We start from the raw sequence: 19,462 nt of genomic DNA on the forward strand, positions 1-19,462 counted from the left end.
ACACACAGGATATGCTAATTCCTCTTCTAAGAGATCACTTCGAGTTCCCCTGGAATGGAATGAAGAGCGTATGAAGTGGATCTGTGAGGCAACGAGAGTCAAAAGAGGAGGAGTAGTGAAGGACGAGGCCGGAATAAAAAACAAATCGCCGCTGTTAATTCACAAAAGGCCGCAAGAATGACGCCACCGAGAGAAGATTTTCTCTTTCAGGCCCCACACAAGGTCACATGACTCACCTTCTCCTGCTGCGGATGTTCTGGTATAAATATCCTAAAAGTCTTAGAATCTGGTAGCTAGTTATCGGGTCGTCGGTGGATAATAATCTCCCTGGGATATCGCAGACTCTGAACTGATCGGGAGTAATTAAATCGGCGTCGCTGACTCGTGAAACCGATCTGCGCCGCGGTTTTGGGAGTTAAGCCTCCGATTACGGAATTGTAGCTTGGAAGGTCGGCGATGGTCGCTTCTGATTAGTCGAGTTTCCTTCTGGATTGTGGAAAGCAAAGCAATCAGCAGGGCATCGGGAATGGGCTTATCAGAGCAGTGAGGGGAAACAATGCACACGAGGGGAATGTAGAGAGGTCTTGTGTTACTCGGCTAATGTATTCTCTCACAGACACACACACAAATACAAAGATAGAAACCTGGCTTACATACCACTTCCTTTCTGAAAGCATGTCAATCAATTGTTTATTATGGTGTATTGTTAGAATGAATGAATTTTAAAAAAGCTTGTTGCTGAATGGACATAAAACTAAAAACATCACGCTGCACACATCACAAGGACAACGAACTGCATGTTTTCGCTCTGTTATCTAGTGAAAACGGTTCAACATGAAGTTCATTCACGTCATTCTGGCATCGTGTTGCTCTTTCACGTGAATGACCCGCCTTCCTCTTCCTGCCGCTTTTCGATAATAATGTCAATGTTATTAAAAATAAACACAAAGAAATGGAGCAGGAGATTCGTTCAGGATCATATCTCCTGTCTGTATACATTCTTCAGCTCTCTATCTACAGCCATCACCCCCCTCCCCCCGACTCTGAGATTGACGTGTATGGTAGCCAATCAGCAACGAGCATGTGGAGGTTCAATGCTGTCGTGCTTTTTTTTTTTTTTATTATTATATATTGAGTTTCTATTTTTGGCATGTTTTAAGTTTTGGTATTTTTATACATCATAATTATTGTTTAATTGTCAGTCATTTGTTGGTTGCTACTGCATTTTGTTTTGTTGTCCTGTTATTGATTGATTTCATATTTTAGTTTTGTCGTCATGTTTTGTCATATTTTTTTATTTTATCATCATGGTTGTGTTTTTTTTGTGGTATTTATGTGTTGCTGTTGCATTTTTTTTGTTTTGAATTATTGTCATGTTTGTGGTTCGGTTCTCATGTTTTGTTTTCTTGATGTATTTATACATATGTATTTGGACATTTTTTCCCCATTGTGTTTGCTTTGGTTTTTTGTGTTTTGCTTATTTTGCTTTAGCACCCCCCCCCCCAATTTGTGTGCTTTTTTTGTTAGACTGTGACATTTTTTATTTTATTTTCTATTGACTTTATATATTTCATTCTGTACACTTTTCATTTCGTTGTGATTTTGACATTTTGTCATGTTTTACTGTCTTTATTTTTGTGGTGTGTTTGTGTTGCTGTCACACTGCTGGTCTTGCGGTCATTTTATATATATATAAGTACCGTTCTCCTGGCAACCGCCAAACCCAGACTCGTCCATCAGATTGCCAGATGGAGAAGCGCGATTCGTCACTCCAGAGAACGCGTCTCCACTGCTCTAGAGTCCAGTGGCGGCGTGCTTTACACCACTGCATCCGACGCTTTGCATTGCACTTGGTGATGTATGGCTTGGATGCAGCTGCTCGGCCATGGAAACCCATTCCGTGAAGCTCTCTGCGCACTGTTCTTGAGCTAATCTGAAGGCCACATGAAGTTTGGAGGTCTGTAGCGATTGACTCTGCAGAAAGTTGGCGACTTCTTCGCACTATGCGCCTCAGCATCCGCTGACCCCGCTCCGTCAGTTTACGTGGCCTACCACTTTGTGGCTGAGTTGCTGTCGTTCCCAAACACTTCCACGTTCTTATAATACAGCTGACAGTTGACTGTGGAATATTTAGGAGCGAGGAAATTTCACGACTGGATTTGTTGCACAGGTGGCATCCTATCACAGTTCCACGCTGGAATTCACTGAGCTCCTGAGAGCGACCCATTCTTTCACAAATGTTTGTAAAAACAGTCTGCATGCCTAGGTGCTTGATTTTATACACCTGTGGCCATGGAAGTGATTGGAACACCTGATTCTGATTATTTGGATGGGTGAGCGAATACTTTTGGCAATATATATATATATATATATATATATATATATATATATATATATATATAAAAATATATATATTATTATTGTCAATTTTGCTGTCGCATTTTTGCTTCATTAACATGTTCTGCTCTTAAATACCTCTGAAATCTCGACCTGCGCTGATGCTGAACATCACAGCAATAATACTCTCGCTTACAGAATCCAGTTTCCTTCAAAAGTAAACAGAGTAAATGATCTCCACAGACGCCATAGTGACAGCTAAGGGTTTTAAACATCATCTACATACCTCCTCCATCTGCACCTCATTCACAATGCTCGATTACTTGAATGTGAGCCACTCGATCAATAAGCTGTTAACAAATCCTGGAAAGAAAAAAAAACGTGAGGGTCTATGTAGAGACGGTGAGCGCCGTGCATTCTGATAAGGACTCTGCATGCCGCTCGTGTGGAAATGTGAGAGAGAGGAAAAAAAAATAATAAAACAAGCCGAGATGCTGTAAAGCTGCCATAGCCACAGAAAAGCAGAGCATTAAGTGTGTCTGGCAAAAAAAAAAGCTGACAATAAAAATCAGACTTGGTCGCGTGAAACAAGTGATGAAAGCCCATGTGTCTTAGGTAGAGACTCCTGTTTTCGTGATCTGGTGATTTTGTTTCGTTAGACTCATTCCGTGTGTAACGATTTCTCGAAAACACTTCCAGATGTTCCGAATTACATCATCATGGTTGTGCAATTAGTACTGTAGTGCGTTAGGAAATGCCAGGAACAATATTTCTGGAACACTGCAATATTTTGGTGATGCTAGATGGGGGGAAAAAATTTCTCAAGCAAAAACAAGCTAGCGAAACAGCTAAGTAAACATGCTACAACTGAGTCCACTCGAAAAGCAACACTGGTGCACTGCAACTCAGCCGGAACAAAAGAGCCGAGTATCAAGTCACCCACTTCAAAAGCCCCGAGTTGTTGATGGCGCATCTGGTGTGTACACAAGGCCGGGTGTGTCCTTTCCACCTGTGCCTCCCATGTTACTACGCAACACACACACACACACACGACTCCGTATGCATGGCTGGGGGATCTCGGTAGGGCCTTTGGGACGGAGCTCCTCTGAAAAGGAGGCTGGTCGCAAGCTGGGGGGATAACGTAACGGCTGATGAGAGAGCTGCACCGGTGTGATGCAACAAGTTTCCACACATCCGGGGTGTAGAGGTGAACGATTCAAGTCTTGCACAAAATACGATTACATGAAATAGAGGTCATGTGCCTGTCACTGCCTGCGGGCGGTGAAAACTGACCCCTGGGGTAAGAACAGGCTGGTAGGGGATGTATTCTAACCACAGATATAGGAATACTAGACTTTTTCCACCTTCTTTCACGTAACAGTGTCCTAATCATGGTCCAAGAATACGATTAAACAGTAATAAATTGGTGTGTAAATCTCTGACCTGACACTGAATCGATTCACAATTTTCAAATTGATTCTGAATTGATTTTTGGTCAATTATGAACGATTCAGTGCTCTAAAAACAGCAGGTCAAGCTGCCTGTTAAATATTAAAACACACTAAAAGGTATTTCTTCTTCTTGAGAGGCATCATTTGTTGCATTTTGTGCCATTATACACTGACTGGACACTTTAATAGGAACAGCTGTACTTTTGCTAAACCAGACAAATATCCAGTCAGCCAATCACGTCACTGCAGAGCAAGCTATTGTAGTTGCAGGTCATCAGTTTAAAAGTTCACATAACATTTCCACATACAAATGACAAAAAATGTAATAACTAACAACAACTGCTATTCTGATGAGAGAGATCAGCAGTGACTAGTTTTGAGCTCAACCACGGTGAGCAAAAAAGTATGTTTTATATTCCCCCCTCTCCATCATTTTCTGTAAACTCTAAAGACTGTTTATGTGGAAATCCCAGGAGATCATCAGTTTCTGAAATTCTCAGACAAGCCCATCTGGCACTACAACTACCCTGCGTTTGATGCAAATGTATCTGCACATCTTATGCATTGCACTGCTGGCACATGATTGGCTGACTGGATATTTGACTGATCGATAAGGGGTACCTGTGCCTATTAAAGAGACCAGCCAGTGTACAATGGCACAAAAAGTTACAAATAATAAACTGTTATTGAGGAAGAAATTCTTTTAGTGCGTTCCAATCATTCCTAAGAATCTTGACACACTATTTAGTGCATTGAACCGTTCATAATTGACCAAAATTGATTCTGAATCAATTTTGAAAATTGAATCAATTCAGAGTTGAACAAAAATTTACACCAGGTTTAATCCTGTATAATCTGACCTGTAGACCAGCACAATACATCGATTCGTCAGGTACATGAGCTACAACACCACAAAAACACATCAGATTCCACTCCTTTCAAGCCAGGAACAGGACTCTGAGGCTACAGTGTGGACAGGAATCTCCTGAAACCAGACAGCTGAAGACTAGATGCATTGTGTGATCGTTGTGGTGTAAATAATGCATCACAGTTGTACTGCCTTATTTTGAATATATTACACACACAAAGAAAGAGAGATTCTGGCCATATCTCTAGCCCTAGCGTGTGGCAGAGAAACTCAGCGGTGGAGCCGCTGCTTGAAATAACTGAGGAAAGTCGAATCGAGGAGGCATGTCAAAAAAAAAAAAAAAAAGTAGTGTGCCAAGCACCTGTGATCCAGCTCCGAGGACCAGCATGCAACATCTGTGGCCATGTGAATAATTACAGAGCGAGTGCAGCCTTTGGGAGCGCAGCGATCACGCTGACAATGATTACATCTCATCTCAAAAAGGGCACTAGAGGACGAGAACAATCCATATTCCTGCCCAAATTTCTCATTCTTATTCGCGCGCACATGCGACACATACAACACGAGCGTAAACAGGTTGTTCAAGAGGAGGCCGGAGAGCGGGTCGTGCTGCAACTGACGGCTTAAACTGAGTTGTTTTTCTATTAACCAGCTAGATAATCGTGTTAATGCACTGGTGCATTTACATGATGGTGCATTATTCAGGTTGTGAATATGAATCACATGACTTTACGCTGCATTTATAAACTCAACGCCAAAGCAGCCAGGATGCAGAGCTGAGGGGGGGGAGGGGCTACAGCTCCAAAAGGTTTCAAATCAACACTTCATCAGGCTCTTTAGGGGTACTTTTTATTTGTAGAATCAGTTTCTCCAAAGAAGCTGAAGAAAACAGCAAACTCAAAAAATATTTTTATACAACCCTTGTGGGGTGTTCCCGGCCTGCAGTGGTCAGTATCTGTCAAAAGTGGTCTAAGGAAGGAACAGTGGTGAACCAGCGACAGGGTCATGGGCGGCCAAGACTCCTTGATGCACGTGGGGAGCAAAGGCTGACCCGTGTGGTCCGATTCAACAGACGAGCTACTGTTGCTCAAATTGTTGAAGTTAATGCTGGTTCTGATAGAAAGGCGACAGAATACACGGTGCATGGTGCACAGGCCAGGTGGTCATAATGTTATGCCTGATTGATGTACACACTCGAATGAAGTAAATTCAACCCTATTTTTTCGCCTCAGTGCATTAGTGGATTTCAAAAGCAGTCTGATTCTGAGTACAAACAGACGCGGTACAACAAAAATCGAGTCTATTTTGCTTTCACAGCACAAACCCCCTCTGCCCTCATGCTGCTTGCCACGCTTATGCCATCAAATCACTGCTTATCGGGAGGTAAATACGAAACCTGGCTGTTTGGAAGCATAAGCTAGCTGGAGATGTGTGTAAACGAGCGGATGGTGTTAGCGTGAAGAGCTGCAGGTCATCGTATCAGCTGGCTTTGTCTCCTGGCTGGTTTAAAGTGCTTTTATCATCGTGTTGTTTACACCTTGAAATATCAGCCGCGTTCAATCTAATGACCTTCATTCTGCTTTGTTTACTCAGGCCACAGCACTGGATCTGAGGGTCATAAATACCAGGAATGAGGCTTTGTCGCTGACGGCTAATCGATTCCGGGAACTGGGGCACGGGCTTCTTTTAAGAAAAAACGTTTTGTGTAAATTCTGCATTTCGTAGAAAATCCTTTTCTCTTCTCTTATCAGTAGAAGACTTCAAATAGCAGCTTCTTTTAATAATAATAATAATAATAATAATAATAATCTCCTTGATGTGGCAAGGATTTCAGATATTTTTAGGAAGGAGTCTCCCAGCTCAGTGCTTTGTAGCAGTCAGTATACTATCCACTTTTTTTTTATTATTTGTCCAACATCGCAAGCTGCATTTATTTTATTTATAAAAGAACTGAATGAGGTGAAATTGAAGTGAAGGTGATTGAATCAATCTTTATAGCTGCTATAAGGAAAATGAGAACAGGAACAAACTCCTTCAACCTAACGTGAAATGTAACCGTAAATGGTTCGAAAGCATTCGTTAACACATTAGAGATTCATTTGTCCGTGTTTAATTACATCGCTAATCTAACGCTACACACACATTAGGGCTCCACCAACATTCCAGTGATGAAGCCTCGTCACTGAACGAAGAGGAGAAGAGACGATCACAAACTTACTTCGGGTCATAAATCTGGGATTTCCTGTCCCATTCTCCCACGAACACTCATCCTTTGGAGCATTATTGTTGGTCATGAACAATGTGCTGATGTGCGAGTAGAGGCATGTGACAATGTTTGTCGTTCCCTACGAAGCATCACAAGCGTCGAACCAACAGAGCGGCTCATGGCAAACAGAAGGACATAACGAAAGAGGAATGTAGTTAGAAAGAAAACACAGAGAGAGAGAGAGAGAGAGAGAGAGAGAGAGAGAACTAGAGAGACAGACAGACAGAGGAATGATTCACTAATCACTGGCTTAATCACTTTCTCCCTGGATTTGAAATGACCACTACTCGTCATCAAGATCACCAACATAACCTCTGACCCCAAAGGCCACAAAGCATCCTAAGGATCCTGTTGTTTTTTAGCGGTGCAGATTTTACACATTTACAGCCAACAACGGCATCACTTGTGAGCCTTAATTACTGTTACTGTTGTTTTGATGCATCATTTAATAGCATTACAATTAGTTGGAGACATCATCTTAAAAACTGTAATAGCATTCTGATAATCAGGGAACAAAATGAACGCGATGAGTTTGTGGCCTCTGGGAGAAGATTTTGTTTTTCAGAAGAACAGTTGCAAATATCTGACTGAATACCTGAAATGAATAAATGAATAAATAAATAAAAAAAATTTTAAAAAACTGGACAAAAATATCATAATAAATCACAAAAATCACAAAAAGTGTTTCTACATTTCATAATATGCAGTAGTGTGTAATTTAAAAAAAATATTCGATATTTTATGTCTACAAGAAAATAACATTTAAAAAAGGTTTCATTTTCTACAAATGAAAACACTGGAACCCTTTGTTTATCTACAAATAAACACTGAAAGGAGGAAAAATAATTTAATTTTTTAGAAATCAAAATGATCAATTTATGGATTTTATTTTATTTAGAATTTTAGTAAACAAATACTAAACATCAATCAGCGGCTTCCAGGCAGTTTTTTTATTATTATTATTAAAATATATAAAAATTATTCAGTGTCTTGTGACATCCAAGTTCTCAAACATATCAACCAGCCCTAACACTGTCCACCCTGAAACACATTAAACATGTCCATACAGAACTATTAGTGATGTGCTCAGCAATTCTGCTGCTACTGTCATATGGTGCTGCATTCGGCTGGATTCTTCCTTTAAATCCCTTTCCTTTCTTTTTTTTTAATAAAATGTGCAAAATCAGCTTTACATCACTGCAGCCATGTCACAAAAACACACAAGCAAAGGCCTGTTTATTTCATTGTGGTAGAATTAATGAAAACAGGGGATTCAAGGAAAGGTTGATAGAGCCATCCTATTGCCTTGTCCCTGTAAAGCTCACTGGAGCCATTTACGAGGGAAAGTCCAGAGCTGGCTGGCTTTATCTCAATATTTATGTAAAGATCAGTGCCTGCGTATAAAGCCCGGATTATATACGCCGAGCGTGGCAGCGGCGCTAAAACGCAAGCCTGAGGTCTACGGCTAATGCAGGAGTAACGGTGTGGTTTTTAAAGCCGTATTCCTAAATCTTTTTACAAGTGAGCTTCTACGGCTAAAGCAGCTGGCAACGGCAGACTGTCTATAAACCGCCGAGTCTTAAAGGAAGCCACATTAAAGCCGTCTCCTGTGCTCCGCAAAGCTCGCGTAAACCCCCGTCTGCTCCATAAACCGCTGAAATCAACAGCAAATACAAACAGTCTGGGCTTTCGAACAACTCGCTCCCGAAATGGGAGGAAGTGGTTCGAACAATCTGAGGCAGTGTGGAAATGATTCTCAGTATGAGACTTATGAGACGTGTGCCTTCGATTTGGATATTCTCACACTTTAATCATTGCAATCTGAAGGATTAGGCCAATAACAAAGCTGGGCTTGGGGTGTATTAGTTGTGGGAGGGCAGAGGAAAGGAATGGGGCTGGGTTCTCCCTAGGAACCTGGACGTGGGAAGCACTGATTTGGTTTGGATCAGGGAGCGTTGCCTCGGCTCTGGGGTCGCTGGTTCGGACATGAGCTTCTTCAAAAGGTCTGTGTTGATTTCCACTCGGGTTTCCAAAAACATAAAGGTAGACCAGCTATTCAGTTTCCTAGAAAAATAAATGAATTTAAATGGAGGTGCAACTGTGTGTTTGGGTACCATGCAACGACCTGCCGTTCCAAACAGTGTGTATTTCCTGTTATGTACCCAGATTTCTCCATATCCTGCGTGACCCTGATCAAGATCTCGTAACTAAAGACGAAGAAATAAATCATTTAGGTGAAAAGAAGACTTCACTATTTACTTGACGTCAGCGGTCAAATGCAATTAGACAAAATGTTCAGATCAGCTCCAAAGACAGTTGGCCCCCAAGAGAGATAATGTGCTTCAGAAGATAACAGTGGTTTGGATAACATATGATCTTTGGAAACAGTGCTGCTGCTGCTCCTGTGTGATAAGACCTACAAAAGGTGTCGCCATAGGAACACCACAACATCTCCTGGCATGACATCACCGCTACTGTAACTTGATTCATTTCTCAGCAGTAATCCTCTTGTTTTAATTCGCGCACTCCTGCCACGCTTTCTTTTCTTCACCAACCAGCACAATACCTGGAAGCGAGCCCACTACAGGAGCAGCGAGTGGAAGAAAGAGTTGATAAACAAAGCTTGCACACCTGCAATATGACAGAAATCCACATCTGGCTCTGCTATACCGTCAGAGTGCTTTGTTTCGTGACTGTAATCCTAATACATACCTTCAACCCCAAAGAGGAATAATACATAGTCACGTATTAAAACACAATACATTGATGATTATAGTCCTTTCAGAGATTGTCTAAGGTAAACTAAGGAGCACTTGTGTGTACAGGGTTTTATCACCAAGGTAACTGCCAAGAGCTTGGGGAGGTTGAAGTAGATCTGCCAGTCATCTGTTTAAGTTAAGCTGTAGACAATTGAAAGGTTTAATGTCATTTTTAATTTATTTAATCCTTTTAAGATGCATTGTTTACTTGACAACGCTGTTTGAACAAGTTTTAATCACTTTCTACTCATCATTCATCCATTTTCTGTAGCACTTATCCTACACGTGGTTGCAGGGAGCCTAGGGCATATTCCAGGAGACTCAAGCCCAACCCATCACAGGGCATGATGGCACACACACACACACTATGGATAATTGAGAGATGTCAATCAGCCTACAATGCATGTCTTTGGAAACCAGAGATCCCTGAGGAAATCCATGAAGCACAGGAAGAACATGCAAACTCCACAGACAGGGCAGAGGCAAATGTGCTAACCACTAAACCACCACACCCTCCACCACAGTTAGCTTTATATTTACTATAATTCATTTCAACAATTACTTTTCTTCATAGTTACCTGATGCTAATCATATAGGTTATGTTATCTAAGTAGAATATGGATAAAAAAAAAATTGTTTCTCATTAATGAACTCAAAACTTTCCCCATGTTCTTATGCCTCAACGTAAGGCTCCATCGATCACATGGAAAACTGAATTGAGACAAGAGCACAGGCTGGAAGATTACTAATGTCAGTACAAAACATCTACTCAACTGTCAGTCAAACCAGATTCATACGTGGATTCGATCACCTGCCATTTTTGAGTGCAGGGAAAAAAAAAAAGACGACTCATTTGGGTCTTTGTGTGTTATACGCAAACGCCAGAGTTGAAATTTCAGAGCTCCTACGTGAAGGTTGACGAGTCTGATAATAATTCCGATGCTGAAACAGCAGTGCTAATAGGCTGCCTCTCCACAGGAGACCTGCCTCGATGGCAACAGAAGTGATTTAATCCTCGAACGCTGCTCCCAGCGCTCTGCTTATGTCTCATACCCCATAAACCACATGCGGAACGACTTCTATTGATCTTAATAACTTGTTGAAGGGTACGTCAAGAAATTAGCTGCGGGTGTGAGAGAAAAAAGCGGGAGTGACGCGAGCGGCGAGGACGAGAACAGAGGAGGAGAAGGGATGTGAATTGGTCGGGGGGGGGGGGGGTGTCGAGGGACCTTAAAAGCGAGGACACGACATACACAGCAACAGTGACGGAGAGCTCTGGATGTACAGGAAGAGGACACGGCTAATCACAACGGAGTACTGCCGGGAAGCTGTAGACGTGATGCATGGGTAACAACCCTGTGAGGGGGGGAGAAGGTGAAAGAAAAAGTGGAGGGGATGGAAAAAAAAAAAACCCTATACACACAGACACAATGAAGGCAGAAAGCTTGTTAGCCCAGGGCCCTGAGTTCTTTAATTAAGCTTTTTAAATTTTTGGGTCATAAAATTTAGATACAGAAACCATTCATCTTCAATGATCTAATTTTTTTTTATGCCGATGACAAAACAAGTCTTTCAAAGGCGGCAGAAGGATGTTACAGAAAATAAATTACAGCGTGCCAAGGAAAATAAAGCACTGGAGATGAGCTAAAACGGGAGATATTGTGTTCGTACTAATTAACACCTTGATTCATTTGGAGATTATTGGATGTGTTTCAGGGTCTAACGAGATTTTTCATCTTATGCTTTAATTTTCAAAGCGCATTGCTTCAGAAGTCACACAACTAAAGGGCAACAACGCCGCTAGTTTGAAAGAGAGAACCGTGTCACTGTCACAATTAGCTGTTCTCTGGAAAAAAAAAAAAAACGTTCAACGAGGAACAAAATCAGGCCTTCACGCGGTCTTTCATCTTGGAAAATGCTCGATCAGCTTGTAAAAGGCTCGATAGTCTCGAAAGCAAAGCGGCAGTTTCTCCTTTGCTATATTTCACCTCACTTCACTCAAATTAAAATCATTATAGAATAAATTTGTACCTTCACTTTTTGTACACTTCATTTGTACAAAGCAAAAGTATTAAAACAACTGCCTCAAAGTACACAACTGAAAACATAATCTAACTGCTAGCTTTATTCCTAATTCATCAAATGCTAGCTAGTGCCAAGCAAACTAGCTTGAGGCTAAGAGCTTGCTGTCATAATATGAAACTCCTTGATTAAAAACAATCGTACACAGCAACTGACAGACTACAGTGAACAGTATTAGATCCTTGCCGTCATGTCTGTTAAAGGTTAGATACGTCAGGAATTAAAATAAGCTACTTCATGCTAGCTGATGCTAAAAACAAACAAAAAAAAAAACAACAGTCACTTATAGTTCTTTCGCCATACAGAAAGTGAGTGAGGAGACTGAAAATGTTTGTTTTTCTTCAGAAATGATTAGAAGTGATTAAGTGAAAAACAAAGTTTCTCCTTCAAGGACAGAAAAGCTAAACGCTAGTCAGCTTCTAAGCTAGCAGCTTTTAGGTGCAAAGTGATGGAACGCCTCAGCTCATAGCTGAAATGCTTGATGACTAATCTGTGAATATTTTTCCGAGGGTAAAACCAGTGTGCGCTACATTTAACACTTTGTGGGAAGAGGATCAACATATATTGGTAGTGTTTTTGTCTGAATCAATGCACTTAGGTCGCTAATTAACTAGACCATATGTTAGCTAGCCACAACATGCATACACTATACAGCACACAAGAGTTTTCTTGCCTGGTAGCTTAGCTAATTCACTTATAATTAGTCCACACCTGAATCAATTTCCCCATCAAGCCTTTTCTGGAATGACATCCAGTACCCGAGACTACAATTCATGGCGATGCGCTATCGAATGTACCACATGATCCGGATTCGGGGCTTGTATAGCGTCCAAGCTCAGGTTTAAGGCACCGAGATCTCCCAGTAACCCCAGATCCTGGGAGCTAACCTCTTCTAAATAACACGAAAGACTCATAAAAGATTTAGGAGGTGTGAATTAAAGATGAAACTCGGCAACAGGAAAGGAACACACCCGCACAAGCGCTGTGGAGGTGAATGCAAATAATAATGTGGGACAAGAGTTGGGCTTGTTTGTGCATTCTGAACAAACCGACCGAGCGTTCCTAACTGAACCGGTCCTGTACGACATGCAGCGATTCGTTTACTTGCGATTGAGATATGATTGTGTAATGGATGGCATGCAACATCGTCAACCGTTTATAAAAGCATGCCTGTGTTAATTAACAAAATATTTCAATCATGTAAATGCAGCGATGCTTTAACACACCCAGCCTTAACGGCTCTGAACAACTTTCAAGGAAGGGCTCTTTGCAATGGATAATGAAATATTCAACAAAGTCACGTGTGCTAGCTCTGTTAGCACCTTCACATGGAAGCCAGGATGATGACACGGCATTTTTAACACTTGTACAAAATTTCCTGAGTGGCTTGCTAACACCGTTATATGCTGTAAATTGCATTAATTTGTTATTAGACATGGCTCTAAACCACAGGTCTGACGGATCCGACACAGTCGCATCATCCTCAAACAATTATTCATGCAGATCCAGAGACACAAATGAAATTTTTACTGAAAAAGAATGAAGAGAGTTCAATCCCAGATCCTAGTCATCACAATCTGGAAAGAAAAATCAGCAAAAGAACTGAAGAATTAATGATCAAACCAATTCATCCAAGGTGCTCTGAAGAGAGCTGGCCTCATTAAAAGCACACACTTTTAGGCTTAGCATCTTACTAAAATGAGCAAGAATTACCAAATATTTTCAAGCCTTTCTTTCAGAATCAGGCTTGATTTAATCTCAGGTAATTAACCAGTTAATGATACAAGGATGTTGATGTATTCTCAAATCTGATTGGTCAGAAGGTGGTGATTAATTTTCTGCTTTCATTCTAAAATGTGGTTATTTCTATAGTAACTCAATCAAATGAACAAATCGTCTTAAAAAGTCTTGATATTTAATAAAAATAAAAAAAGTGTAATCTTTGATATGGTTTCTTCGTGATTCCAGGTGACTGGAAAATAATTTCTTGCTCTCTCAGGACATAATAAATGAATCATTGGGATCTTTGGTGGTCACCCCAGAAAGTTCCTACTTGGTGCTGTGAAATGTAATCAGTCATTCAGGCACTGAACCACCCTGAGTTAGAAAAACACTCCTGTGAATAAAGTCTGTCACATAACCTTTAAATCTTGCACAAACTCCTCCCACTTCCAAAGGAATAGATAACCAAATACAGCATCCTCAACCAGTTTTTAAAAAAAATGTACCAACAAACCTTTTGTGTCACTAACAAGCCACTACTGCTGAGTCTGGGGGGCAGGACAAGTACGTTCCATGGAGCATTTCATTGGATGACCACAAAGCTAGTACAGGAATAAAAGGGGAATATTCCTCAAACTATTTCCTTTTCAGCGTATACCAGATATTGTATTGTTCAAGACACTTTAAACAATTAAAACTTTCAAATCATCTCGAAAAAAGCTTTAAGTATATTTGGCGAATCAGACACAAGCTTCATTTCAATCTGTAGCTCTGTGCTCAGACTGCACTCCACTAGCCTGCTGTCAATAGCAATACTTGAAGCTCACAAGTACATACTGAACAGAAGGCCATGGCACTACTATACCGGGCAGAGAAATAGGAATGATGGGGATACACACAGCATTTTGTGTGTGTGTGTGTGTGTGTGAGTGTGTGTGTGTAATTTCATAAGGATTACAGTTTTACAAAGTCCTAAGTCGAATAGATGTCATGTAAAAAGCTCAAACGCCAACCCAGTCTCATAATCACTGAAGCGTTCTGTTTGCACACTTCCATGCAGACCCACACACACACACACACACACACACACACACACACAGGTGTTTGACCTCATGCTCCTGATTACCACACACACATGCATACTCCCAGGCAATAAAATAAACCCAAACAAATGCTTGCCTATACACAATGCAGACACACATACACACACCTCTGATCTCTCGATGTCCTAAAGGCATAGATCTTGGCTGCTGTTTACAGAAACCTTTCTACTAGCTAATTGTCTCCATTCAGCAGCATAAGCTCACACTCCTATTACGTCACTCCTCTTACAATCTTCAAGTGGCCATGATGTGCACAAAGGACAGACCATCTTCTCATTGTAAACTCTAGCCTTGTGTGTAAAAAGGATGTGGTCACTTTTGAGCAAGAAGAAGAAAATTTTGAATGAACTATATTCTACTAAACTAAAGACTGGCAAAAAAAGAAAAGAAATGCAGGGTGATGTCTTGATGTCCAAGTGTGATGGACATCCGGCGTGCAAGGTCACTTTCCCAGCTTAAAATACAACAGATCAGAGTGAAAAATGCATCTAATCTGATTTAACACCAAAACCTGGATATAAGGTCATTATGGGTTCTCATATCCAGGATCAAATCCTTGCACCTCTGTTGTTGTTGTGTTGCCAGGCCATTTGGGAAGAAATTAGATATTTTGACAAGCATGAAAGCTAATCAGACAAACCTAACCTTTCTGCTGACAGCTGAAGCGCAGACTGGCCTTTTGCTCTGCTCGTGGTGCTCCACTCCAAAAACAAATCAAGGCATGTTTTGATTGCAATCATCTTGAAGGCAATGAGCTGCAAACTGTTCATTAACTTAGTGCTGGGACATCTTGTGGTGTCAAAACACTAGACATGAGTAATGGCCTTCATTTCGGACGCTGTGTGTTAGCCGTGATTAATGAATTCAATCAAAATCCCGCAGGCTCTATGAGACTCGTGCTAAACGCCACTTGTAAGAGTGGAGACGCGAGCGAGTGAGCGAGAGCGCGCGCGCACACAAACACAAACATATACACACACCTACTCAAACAAGTATCAGCACTGTCACTTACCCGGTTTGACGGTCTTGAGGCGCACGGGCTCCCGGAAGTGGCGGATGACAGCGAGCGTGTCGCGGTGCGTGAGGCCGCTCACGGGCGTGCCGTTCACCTCAAGCAGCACGTCTCCTGGACTCGGTGCTCTGCCCGCGTGCCACCGCAACACCGCCGAGAAAGACGACGAGCCGTGGCCCACGTACGGAAACTCTCCGAGCTCAGCGCCGCCGAGGATCTCCAGCACGGAGCTCAGCTCTCCGCCGCCCCAGGACACCGCGTACTCCTGCACTTTGTTCGCCCAGTGCTTCTTCTTCTTCAGCGTCTTAGACATAGTCGGGTTGTTTTGTTGTTTTTGGTTTGTTTTAGTAAAGACAATGACGGTTCCTTGTCCCGCGCGGCAGTCTCTGTGGGTCCTCCAGGATGTGCTCGAGCTCAGCACGCGCGTGCAGGCTGTGGTGCGGCGCTCGAGATCGCGACTTCCATGGCTCGATAGAAAAAGTTTGTCGTCGACGCTGCTGGAAGTGAAGAAGGAAACAAGTAAAGAAGTAGGGAGGGACGCTGTTGGAGAGAATTCCTCAAATATCTTTAGTTATTGCGGTGTTTTCCACCTAAACCCGCTTCAAACCTAAAGCAAACTCGAGCGGCGCGAGCTCTACATCGCTGTTTTAGTGACGCAAAGAGAATACGATGTGTTTAAACAACGCAAAACAATAACAACAACATGGGAAAAAAAACAAATAAAAACAGCCTGCTATGAACAATTTCTCTCTGCGCGAGTCAACAGCACCACAACCCCCTCCCCAAACCCAAATGTGGATCCGGTCCCGGTCCCAGTAAAATACTGTAATCAGTAGCGTGTATTCAGCGCACCTGCTTCAGTGCGCTCGGCGCGAGAGCTCCCGGTACACCGGGACATACCTGGCTCTTAGAAACGCGTTCGTGGAATACCCGCCTAACCAGCTTTACCGCCAACCACCGACGACCTTTCTTTCCTTCGCTGAAATCCCTCGTGAAACGCCCTCTCGCGTCGCTTTAACGTCCATCCGCTGTAACCCTGGACCGATTCCACTTAAAGCTCCTCTGCAGAGGCAAGACTGTTAAAGTGCAAAGAAGTGCGCGAGAACTTTGTTGCTCGTGCTCCGCTTCGCCACTCTTTCCAGCACAGAACGAGTAAATGAATGACTGACGTTCGGCATGGCCAATACCGAAAGAGGAGGAGATGCAAAGGGGGCGTGGTTAAGAGAATGGGCGGGACTTCTCAACCCGCAAACAATAAAGACGCCATAACAACACGTTAACTCTTTAATGACACGCGGTGACCAGATGACGTGAATAAAGTCCGGCTCGGCGGCCAACATTTCCCACTTGTTACATGAACATGAATTTTCTAACTCCAAAGCAAATCATCTCTATACAATAAGCGGACACTTTATTAGGTACTATAAATTACCTTAATTGGGGTTAATGGGGCAGAGAAACTCCTTTTTTTATTCGGTTTTAAAAAGTTCGTAGTAATTAGAGCCAATACTGTCTTTAATTTCACTAACAATTGGGTAGACTTTAATTATTATAATTATTATTTTCATTTTTAATATCAAAATATCTTCAGCTGCTTTTCCGCCAAAGATAACCCAGTTTAAACTAGTTTAATAAATAGGTTTTTTTTTTTTTAATATTTAATGATAAACGTATTAACACGCTGAAGGAATAAAATTTTATGATTTTGAAAAAAAAAATCTATAAAGCACACTGCAATTATATTACTTTATCGTTTTTATTACCCTAATTATGCCGTAATGGCGTGAGTTACATTACCATCAATGTACATTAGTACCGGAAGTTCAGCTCCAGCTCAGATCTGCACTGAACTTTACCCTCACTGCCTTAAAACTCTTCTTTAGACAAACTGAGCTGTGCTTACTTATCGTTATGAGGCGTAGTATAACAGCACCCCCTAGCGTCGCCTCTTTGTACACCTACCATACAATAACTACAACGCCGACAGTACACCTACACGATATTTCCAAAAGTAACATTCAGGTGTTGGTTTTCAGGGGTTCCAGTAAAACAAAACTCTTAATGCTTCAGAATACCAAGACATTTTGGACAATTTCATGCTCCCAACTTTGTGGGAACAGTTTGGGGATGACCCCTTCCTGTTCTGACATGACTGTGCACCAGTGCACAAAGCAAGGTCCATAAAGACATGGATGAGCGAGTTTGGTGTGGAGGAACTTCACAGAGTCCTGACTTCAACCTGATAGAACACCTTTGGGATGAATTAGAGCGGAGACTGTGAGCCAGGCCTTCTCATTCAACATCAGTGCCTGACCTCACAAATGCACTTCTAGTGGAATGGTCAAAAATTCCCATAAACACACTTCTAAACCTTGTGGAATGCCTTCCCAGAAGAGTTGAAGCTGTTATAGCTGCAAATGGCTGGCCAACTCCATATTACATTCATGTGCATGTAAAGGGAGATGTCCCAGTTTTGGAATGGTTCAGAGTCTCCGTTCTAATTCATCCCAAAGGTGTTCTATCAGGTTAAGGTCAGGACTCTGTGCAGTCCAGTCAAGTTCCTCCACACCAAACTCACTCATCCATGTCTTTATGGACCTTGCTTTGTGCACTGGTGTGCAGTCATTTCGGAACAGGAAGTGGCCCTCCCCCAAACTGTTCCCACAAAGTTGGGAGCATGAAATTGTTCAAAATGTCTTGGTATGCTGAAGCATTAAGAGTTACATTCACTGAAACTAAGGGGCCGAGTCCAACCCCTGAAAAACAACACCTGAATTCAGTGATTTGCAGGGGTGTCCTAAAACTTTTGGCAATATAGAGTACCTATACTACAAAAATACAGGTATTATATGCTGTATCTGGCACTTTCATAAACATTTATTTAAATGGTTATATTAAACTTTATTTATTACTAAGAATGCAGTTTCTGTAAAGGAAAGTAGTCTTCATGTATTCTTATTCAGTAACCACGGAATATTTATTGGTCAGAGTTGTAAAACTCCCTAGGTGGCATGCCAGTCCATTGCATGACTGAACACAACACACACACACACACACAGGCAATGGAGAAGCCAAAAACCACCCACTGTAAAGTTTTGGGATTAAATCGAGATTTAATAATTCTACAAACAAAGAGTACATAGTATAGAGATATTTTTGCAAGAACAATTTTTGTCTAGTTATTGAAACATGAAGCTGTTTTCAGCCTTCAAAAATGTCACAGTGGACTGATTTCATGTCCATCATCATCATCATCATCATCATCATCATCATCATCATCATCATCTATATAACCTTCTCATTATAAAGGATGGTACTGAGTGAACATTCTTTCTAGGAAATAGATTTATAAAGTGTGCATTTTTTTAAACCTCCCTAGTGTTGCTTGCCAAGTGACAGCTTTTTACCCCCATGTAGCTTGGTGGTTAATGTAAAACCTCCTCACGCTATAGTTTCTGCCATGATGTGGACATGGGGAGAACATATTAAACTTAAGAGCTGTAAGATGCTGTAAAATGAAAAACAAGTTCTGTTTAAATGCCAAAAATCCTTTGTAATAACAATTTAAGAATCCATTTTTTTAATATATGTGTGGAGTTTGCATGTTCTCCCTGTGCCTGCGTGGGTTTACTCCGGTTTCCTCCCACAGTCCAAAAACATGTGCATTAGGTTGATTGGTAATTCTAAAATTGCCCATGATTGTGAGTGTGTGTGGTTGTCTGTCTACATGTGGCTCTGTGATGCACTGGTGACCTGTCCAGGGTGTACCCCTGCCTTTCGCCCAATGTGTGCTGGGATAGGCTCCAGGAGATCCCTGTGACCCTAATTAGGAATAAAGCGGGTATAGAAAATGGATGGATGG

General features: G+C 41.7%; 1 protein-coding gene across 3 annotated transcripts in view; it reads right to left on the reverse strand.

Annotated features, from left to right (window-relative positions):
* magi3a (membrane associated guanylate kinase, WW and PDZ domain containing 3a) overlaps positions 1-16,756 on the reverse strand; it is a 146,778-nt gene extending 130,022 nt beyond the window's left edge. Inside the window, exons 1-2 of one of the 3 annotated variants that reach the window (XM_058410535.1) lie at positions 16,501-16,754; positions 15,601-16,094 (exon numbers count right to left, since the gene is read on the reverse strand). In XM_058410535.1, coding sequence (XP_058266518.1) covers positions 15,601-15,913 — 313 coding nt within the window. In that variant the 5' untranslated portion in view covers positions 15,914-16,094; positions 16,501-16,754. Of the gene's footprint in view, positions 1-15,600 lie in introns of all 3 variants that reach the window. The other 2 variants (XM_058410534.1, XM_058410537.1) reach the window with 2 other exon arrangements.
* Positions 16,757-19,462: the final 2,706 nt, after the last annotated feature.

This window comes from Hemibagrus wyckioides, linkage group LG15 (assembly GCF_019097595.1).
Source record: "Hemibagrus wyckioides isolate EC202008001 linkage group LG15, SWU_Hwy_1.0, whole genome shotgun sequence".
NCBI classification, from domain to species: Eukaryota; Metazoa; Chordata; class Actinopteri; order Siluriformes; family Bagridae; genus Hemibagrus; species Hemibagrus wyckioides.